This window comes from Aulonocara stuartgranti (assembly GCF_965226115.1).
Source record: "Aulonocara stuartgranti genome assembly, chromosome: 8".
NCBI lineage: Eukaryota > Metazoa > Chordata > Actinopteri > Cichliformes > Cichlidae > Aulonocara > Aulonocara stuartgranti.
Window position 1 is genome coordinate 19,159,506 of NC_138959.1, and position 8,619 is coordinate 19,168,124.

At 39.7% G+C, this 8,619-nt stretch overlaps 1 protein-coding gene across 2 annotated transcripts; it reads left to right on the top strand.

Moving 5' to 3' along the window:
- Window positions 1-43: 43 nt before the first annotated feature.
- On the top strand, window positions 44-8,408 carry pdpk1b (3-phosphoinositide dependent protein kinase 1b). Of its 2 annotated transcripts, none has more exons than XM_082543834.1 (14): window positions 44-279; window positions 2,408-2,698; window positions 2,912-2,954; window positions 3,040-3,177; window positions 3,273-3,417; window positions 3,525-3,622; window positions 4,078-4,153; window positions 4,237-4,305; window positions 4,430-4,526; window positions 4,642-4,815; window positions 5,021-5,238; window positions 5,484-5,541; window positions 5,835-5,987; window positions 6,100-8,408. In XM_082543834.1, exons 1-14 carry the CDS (start codon window positions 256-258, stop codon window positions 6,211-6,213), a joined length of 1,698 nt encoding a protein of 565 aa, XP_082399960.1. In that variant the 5' UTR covers window positions 44-255; the 3' UTR covers window positions 6,214-8,408. The 2 variants fall into 2 exon arrangements, with proteins under 2 accessions (XP_082399960.1, XP_082399961.1); XM_082543835.1 differs by lacking the exon at window positions 44-279 and adding an exon at window positions 605-963.
- The last annotated feature ends 211 nt before the right edge of the window (window positions 8,409-8,619 follow it).

Below are 8,619 nucleotides of genomic sequence, written 5' to 3' on the forward strand. Positions count from 1 at the left end.
AGTTTGTAGGCCACGTCTACTGCGGTATTTGAATATCCACAACTGCTACCGCCTGACTCCGGCCCTATCAGTAAGATGAAGTTCAGTAGGTTGTTAATGTGGCGAGGGGGCGGACACAGCGGGACTCTCCTCTGCTGTCCTGCGGTAACATTGTTGTGGAACGACGTCACAGCTCGAAAATGAAGGCGCAGAGGCAGCCATTACTGGAGCTTCTCTAATTATTTTATTCCAAATAAATACTCGCTGAAAACTCTCATGGCAAGAGCTACAAGTCAGGTGGTAAGTGTTACAACTTTGCCGTGAATACCAGCTCGAAGCCGGTGCTCAAAATGGTCAGTGTAGAGGCTTTGTGGGGATAAATAGTTACGTCGGGCCTTCATTTGAAGAGCAGTGCTAGCTGCAGGAGATCGCTTAGCCTTACGACTCACTAGCAGCTTGCTAGTTTGCTAATGTTGGCTATCGCAACACGCAGTGTTTGCCTTGTTAATTTGGATCGTCAAATCTCACACAGTATTCATGAGTCACACTTTCTCGACTTATTTGGGCCTTTTGAAACGCTTACCAGTACACGATAATAGTTACACGGGACACATGAGCGTTTTCCTCTACCAGTAACTATTGGCTATTGATAGCTTAACAGGTTCGCGCTTTCGATATCCCCGTTTGCTAGCAGGCTAGCATTAGCATTATTGCGTTCTTCCATTGGTTAGCATATATTTTGAAGGAAAGCGTTGTGCTATTCGAGTGTCAACTTTCAAATCTTCATATAAACGGCAGGAAACTAACTTTGAACACGATTAAGTGACGTTTCTTGAAAATGCCACACGGTTTTGAAGTTGCTTGTGTTGCCTGATTTGCTAACGTTAGCTAATTGACTGTTGGCGTTAAGTTTGTAACTCACTGTCAGCGATGGCCGGCATTATTTGACAAGCCAGCAGGAGCTAACATTAGCTTGTTAGCAAGGTAAGTTCGCACAGGGCGGTTGTTTCACGACTTCCCAGAGTTAGGAAAACGTTATTCGGCGTTTTCCTCCAACCATTACATGCCTGACCAATAGCAGTGACTCAGTAGGTAGTTATATGGCTAGCTGAAATAGGCCGGAATAGGCAGCTAAAATAATGGCCACACCTTGGTTTTGAATGAGAAAAAGCTAGGCCAACTGAACTAATTAAACGTAAACTGAACTGCCAGATAAACTACACACTCATTGTTCGGGTAATTCAATGTGTTTCTATATAAATGACACCGGTACCGGGAATTTTTAGGAAGCACTATCTTTAAGTTTTAAACAGGCAGTTTGTGTGCCTCATCTGCCATGTCAGTTTGATTATGTACACATAGATGGTGTGAGTTCAGCGCAGTTTGTCTCAAGTATCACTGTCATATGAAAAATTAACTTTGACATAGTTTTTACAGCCTGAACACAGGTGGGTGGGACCACCAGGCTCAGAAGTGGCTCCTTAAGCAGTTCCTTCTTATCACTGTTAGACTTTGGTCTACAAGTGGTCTCACTTGTAGTAGTATGTTTAGGTTATTGTAATTTACAGAACTATAAGCAACAATAATTTTAAGCCAGCAGCCTGTAAAGTGCTTCGTGTAATATGTGAGTACATTGCTTTCTCTTCATGTGTCATATGTATACTTTGTGAAAGAGATTTAAGATTCAGGATTAATTATTATCATAACACAACGCAAGGTTGCACAACAAAATTCTACATGGAGTTCCTTCATGCTAATAAAGAACTGCATAGCAATGTAGATATAGCTATCATTAAAAAAATAATTAATTAATTTAGTTAATTTTCATGATGGAGTGCAATGAGAAAGTTCAGAGATTTCAAAGCATATGAAAGAAAATTCTTCAAAGTGTTGTTTACACCAGTGGGAACTTTCAGGTGTCAGTAGACTGAGAAGACTGTGGTTGTGGTGGGTAACTTATTTTAGTTTCATCTATGTAAACATCTCAACTCACCTTTGTCACTGGTGCCGGTGATGTTCTAGGAAGCTCATGTTTTTCAGTAATTAAGTTTAGCTGCTTTTGTCGTGTGTTCTTTGGGCCATCTAATCTGTATTTTGACAACTAATAACCGCATCAATTACTAAATCCATCGCAGACTGATGGAAAAACCTGAAATTCCTCATTTAAGTGATAGTTTAAAGTGCTGAATAACAAAACACATTTTCTTTATGCATTCATTTTTATTGAAAACGTTATTGAAAAGTTAAATTGTTACTATTTTATCCTTATATTTTTGTCGTCACTGTTATGTTCAATCCAGTAATAGTTCAGATGGATATACAGTCCCTTAGCTTTCTCAAGTAAAGAGCCTTTCCACATGTGAATTGTTATTTACCTGTGTCACCCTGCTTAATAACAAATTCTTTATGGTCTCTCTTTTTCTTACAGTATGATGTTGTGCCCATTCAGCCCAGCGTTGTCATCTGTTCCTGCTCGCATCCATCAATGGTAAGAAACCACCCTGACTCCTGCTCGCCAATTGCAATCCCAGGCGCAAGCAGCAGCCACGGCCCCAGCATGGAGGGCGCAGCCTCACAGGCTTGTGCTGTAGGAGCATCTGCTAGCAGCCAGGCCCCACAGCTCTGCACACAGCCAGCCGTCCAGGCTTCTCAGCCACGCAAAAAGAGGCCAGAGGACTTTAAATTTGGCAAGATACTGGGAGAGGGCTCCTTCTCAACGGTATGTAACTTACATTCCACTTAGCTTTTGAAATGTGCCGAGGAAGATGTTGCTACATGCTAGCGTTATTTTGATTAATGTACTTGGATGAGTCATGCTGAGTTAATTTTAGGTGAAGTGACAAGTAAGCCCAAGGAAATATTATTATTTTCTCTCAACATCTGACTGGTTGGTTACATGCCATATCATCTCACTGTTGTTTCTTATGCTTAGGTTGTCCTGGCAAGAGAGCAGGCAACAGGGAAAGAATATGCAAGTAAGTAATAACGTATAATGAGTTGGACTAAAATGAAAAAGTTGCTGGGTTTACGTCTACTAATATTCTCTTTTCTCTCCTTTAGTTAAGATTTTAGAGAAACGCCATATTGTGAAGGAGAACAAAACCCAGTATGTGAAACGAGAGAGGGATTTGATGTCAAGTCTTGATCACCCGTTCTTTGTCAAACTCTACTTCACATTTCAAGATGATGAGAAGCTGTGTATCCTTTTAACAAATTCAGTCTATCAAGGCCTATTTCCTAACACGTGTTTTACTGTTTTGTTTAAGAAGTTTTCCTTAACCAGTCTGTCTTAGATTTTGGTCTTAGTTATGCTAAGAACGGCGAGCTCCTGAAATACATTCGCAAAATTGGTTCATTTGATGAGACCTGCACTAGATTCTACTCAGCTGAAATAGTTTGTTCTCTAGAATACCTACACAATAAGGGGATAATACACAGGTAAGACAACACCCTTTGTTTTGTCCTTTTTGCAAGTTTTGCTATAAAAATTTCACTTGCTGTTAAGCGTTTGTTTTTGCTCACAATTTTTATTGTTTTAATTTCAGAGATCTGAAACCAGAAAATATTCTTCTGAGTGAAGAGATGCACATTCAGATAACAGATTTTGGAACAGCAAAACAGTTACCATCAGACAGTAAACAAGGTATAATCACAGTGCTGATTTTCTTTATGCTCCTTGTGGCAAAGTATGACCAGCATAAATATAGTCTTAACTGACCTCAAGGGACTGAGCATAAGTTTCAGAAATCTGCTGTTATTAATATCACTGAGTGAATCCAATATATTGACAAAGTTCACTTGTTCATGCTACTAACAGACTTATAGCTAACTTGGGTAACTGCCCCTGCTTTTGCTTTGACTGTAGAAAGCAGTTGACGGTTACACATCAGCTTTGTTCTGTGGTTTGATTATGGCTGAAAGCAATGCAATCTTTGTAGCTGGTGAAGTAACTTGCAAGCTTGTCACCTATGTTAGATTACAATCTTTTTGCACAGTAGAAAAGCATTTAATACATGCTGCATAGAACATGTTTAAGAAAGGAGAACTTGTCTTTTTACCCTTTTGTTTGTTTGTTTGTTTGGGGGTTTTTTTTGGCAGCGAGAGCAAACTCGTTTGTTGGAACAGCGCAGTATGTGTCTCCAGAGCTACTAACAGAGAAATCAGCCTGCAAGAGGTAATGAGATTTTTATTAGGTTTTTCAGCTCAGGGTGGGCATCATTCCTGCAATTTTATAACTGTTTACTTTTTAATTTTTAGCTCTGACCTGTGGGCCTTGGGATGTATTATCTATCAGCTGGTGGCTGGTTTACCACCATTCAGAGCTGGGTAAGAACTACTGTGTTTACAAAACTCAATTTTTCTTAATTGTTTTTTTCAAGTGCAAAAAATCTGAACCAAACACACCAATGTTCACTAGTTACACTTTTTCTTTTCTCTTTAATTGCTGTAGAAATGAGTACCTGATATTCCAGAAAATAATAAAGCTGGAGTATGAATTCCCAGAGAAATTCTTCCCCAAAGCTAAGGATCTTGTTGAACGGCTTTTGGTATGTCATTGCATATCACAATAACACATTTCAACCTCCTTTGGTAATAATTTGGAAATAAGTTAATCAGTTACCTGTTTAGAAGTTGGCTATTTACGTTTTATTTAAATTTCAGTCATTGGACCCAACCAAGCGGCTTGGCTGTGAAGAGATGGGAGGGTACGAACCACTGAAGCAGCACCCCTTCTTTGACACCATCTCCTGGAGTGACCTTCACCTACAGACACCTCCCAAGCTCACACCCTACCTGCCAGCAATGTCTGAAGATGATGAGGACTGCTATGGAAATGTAAGATATTTTACTTTACTATGGTAACAGTCTTGGTATGTTTTTTTGTTTGTTTTGGTCTGTTGTTTGCTCATTCAAAGAGAGCATCAGGTTTGAGACCTTGTTGAAGCTTAGAGATTCATCCAAACTGTAAACAAGTCATAAATTATCAGCATAACATCAATGCACCTTTCATAACGAGACACTGTCTCTTTATGACTCTCAGTACGATGACCTCCTGAGCCAGTTCAGCAACATGCAGGTGGCCCCGTCCAGCTCATCACACTCCCTGTCGCCACATGACTCGACGCCGCCGCAGAGGTCCAGCAGCAACATTGAGCAGTATATCCACGACCTGGACAACAACTCCTTTGAGCTGGACCTGCAGTTCACTGAAGAAGAGAAGCAGTTATTGCTGGATAAACAGACCACTGGAAACCCCTGGTAACCCCTTCCATCTCTCCATCCCTGTTAAAATGTCTGTGTCATGTGCTGTTCTTTGTTGGATGTATATCAAAACCAATTTTGAATCAATGTCTTTCTTGTATCCTGGAAATATTTTTCACTGCACTGGAAACCGTAAGAGATTTTTGGTGAATGATTTAGAAATGTGGATTAACAGTTAGTTATGTTACTTTGTTTTTTAAAAATTGTGTAGTTACCATTTGCGTTTTTGTGTATCAACACAGGCACCAGTTTGTGGAGAATAACCTAATCCTGAAAATGGGCCCAGTGGATAAACGAAAGGTGTGTGTGTGTGAATTCTACAGCATATATTTGAATCCTTAATATTACTTTATTGCATTGTTTCAGTATTTAAAAAAAGACATATTTTAGTACTTTACACTATTCTGCCAGCTAGACTCTGTGGAGTTTTCCAGTTTGAGTTGGCTACAGATCAGTGAAGTCACTTCCCTTTGCTTTTCACTGCTGTCAAATGGGAAGTAAAGGGGAATTCCCTGTTGTACTGTGCAAAAGTGTCACTGGCCTCGTAGCCCCCTCTGTTGGTGAAGCAATGAGATGTTTGCATTCCTTTGCAGGGTCTGTTCGCCCGACGGAGACAGCTGCTTCTCACTGAAGGACCACACCTGTACTACGTGGATCCTGTCAACAGGGTCCTGAAGGGGGAGATTCCTTGGTCCTTAGAGTTACGCCCCGAGGCCAAGAACTTCAAAACCTTCTTTGTTCACACGGTACACAATTATTGATTTGTGATGCCTTTTTGACAGATCTTAATATTTTCCTTCAGTTTTATATAAAATAAATAAAAAAAATATGTAAATGTTTTTCCTATGATGTTTGCAGCCTAACCGGACATACTATTTGATGGACCCCAGCGGGAATGCAGACAGATGGTGTAAGAAGATCCAGGAAGTGTGGAGAAAGATCTATCAAAGGCACCAAAACCCTGGCCTATAGGAGCACAGGTTCACCCTGTGCCCACTCCTCTTTAGCTCTGAGGCCAATCACTGAGCAGAGTAACACCCTCTTTAGTGCCCTTCATCACCGCAATGTAAACAAACTCTTAGAGACGCTGGCATCTAGACCTTGTTTGTTTTCCTGAGTAGAACCATGGGAAAAATACAACTTTGGATTTAGGGTTGCTTTGCTTGTTCTTTGTGCTCTCTGTGAGGCTTCTATTGCATTTTTCCATGTATGGATGATAAGACTTCCACCATGCACATCTGCTTTTTGTACATTCTGCGGGGGTGGGCAAGGGGGGGAGGAGGACAAGCTTTGTCTTGTAGAGTGACAAGTTGGGTACCGCTGCGACTATCTCAAACGCAAGGACTGGTTTCCTGCTTCGATGATGACACAAAATCTTGCTTTTGTGGACCAGCGCCTCTCATGATATCTTTATTAAACCATATCCTAATCCTACATTGTATGTGCAAGCTGTAGTCAAGCCCCACTTTTAGTGCATATACTCTATAGATACTGTAAAATGGTTCAGTCTCACACGTTTACCAAACTCAGATCCTCTCTATTTTTGTCAGAACCCAAATATTTCCCTCGGTATTTGAGTTGTTTTTTTTTAGTCTCTCGGTACTTTGCTTATTGCAGTTAAGGTCTCTATATAATAATGCAGAGTGCCGGTCTGCAGTGAGACGTGGGTCTGAACCAGTCTCTGTATAAGTATGAGCCTTCCATAGCCGAGGATGTTTTGCTAACAGGGGGGTGGGTAAACATGCCACTAGCTTGTACTTCCTAATCATAACTTGCTTATCTTTCCTGCATGGCCAGTTTTTGTAGCTCAGCCTTGTCCGCTTCTCTCCTAGGGCACTGGAGATAAAGTTTATTCAAGTAAAGGTGGGTATTTTTGACTGCATTGGAAACCATAGAGACTATTGTTGAATGATTTGGTTGTTCTGTACCATTCACTGGCTATTTCTTTTGTGGTGTGAGTTCTTAATTTTTTTATTTTTCTTTGGGTTTTTTTATTTGGTGGAATAGTTCACTCATCTTCAGTATGCCCTATTCAAAACAAAATCTTATGTGCTGACCACCCCATGCTGAACAGAAAACCACCATCATCAACAGAGATGCATACACATACTATCATTTTCAGAAGCAATCACAGTAAAGCTGTTGTCCCTGGACAATATGGCAAAACTGCCTCATTGGGCTCATTGGCCTATTTTTAATTTTTTTTTTTAATTTTTTTTTTCATTCTGATGTTTGGCCCAATAGAAATTAAACCGATTGATTTAACTTGTGCTCTTGTTTTAGAAATATGTATTATCATAATGCTTTTAATTTTTTTTGTCATAGTACCTTACGGTCTTTCCAAAGGTCCTCTTCCTTCAGCTGAGTCTGTATGTGCAGTGTGTGACTGGGGACCCTCTGGCCCAGGGCCAGATGTGGTTGGATGTCAGTCAAAGAATATCTATCTCATCCAAATAACCGATGAAATTGCTGTATCTGTCTATAAAGTTGAGGAAGCACGAGAAGTGTTTTCCCTTCTAGTTAGAAAAATTGTTTGAATCAAGTCGATGGCAGTCGGTTACATTGTATGTAGAAGCTCTACCTGGCTTGTAACTGACTAGAACTGTGATGTACAGATGATGTATTATTAAAATCTGAAGCAAGTAATGCAATGATATTAGGATACAGTTTTTGTATTTTTATTCTTGTATAAGGTTATTTGATGGCTATTGTTTAGCCTATAGTTCATTCTGTGTTATTTAAATTCTAATATATGAATCATATTTGGATTGAAGTCATGTTCAGGGGCCATGTTGTGTATGTATTGAGATGTAAAGCCTTTGAATGTGAATAATTATTGTAAACTATAATATTTTACAGCTTTTTTCTTACTATATCATACATTTTCTATTTGCTCAGTGATTTAATCATATTCTGATAATTTAATGAATCTGTTCATTCTCTCTGATTATTTGTGCGCTAGGTCAGTAGATGTTGAATGATGAATTTTCCACTTAATGCTTGGTAGTCCAGTAATTAAAGCATGTAGGGATTTAGGCATACCAATAAAGCCATGTGTCCTGTCTTCTGTCAACAGCCTGGGTCATGACAGTCAAGAAACCGCATCATTCAGTGGCAATGGCATCTCACATTTTGCAGCATGTAAATAAAGTACCGGCTCATTATCACTGTTTTTGTGTCCTGAAAATTACTTTAACGCGCTTTAGTGCTAACTTGACAAGCTTGTGTAAATACTTTAAATATTCAGTGACAACCATAGGAGTACACGAAATCTAAGATTTATTTTTTTCCACCTCAGTTCCAAAGATGTGCATTTTCACTCACAATGATATTTACAGGCTCTCCGTATCAAGAGATTTTGTTCTCCATGCTGACGCG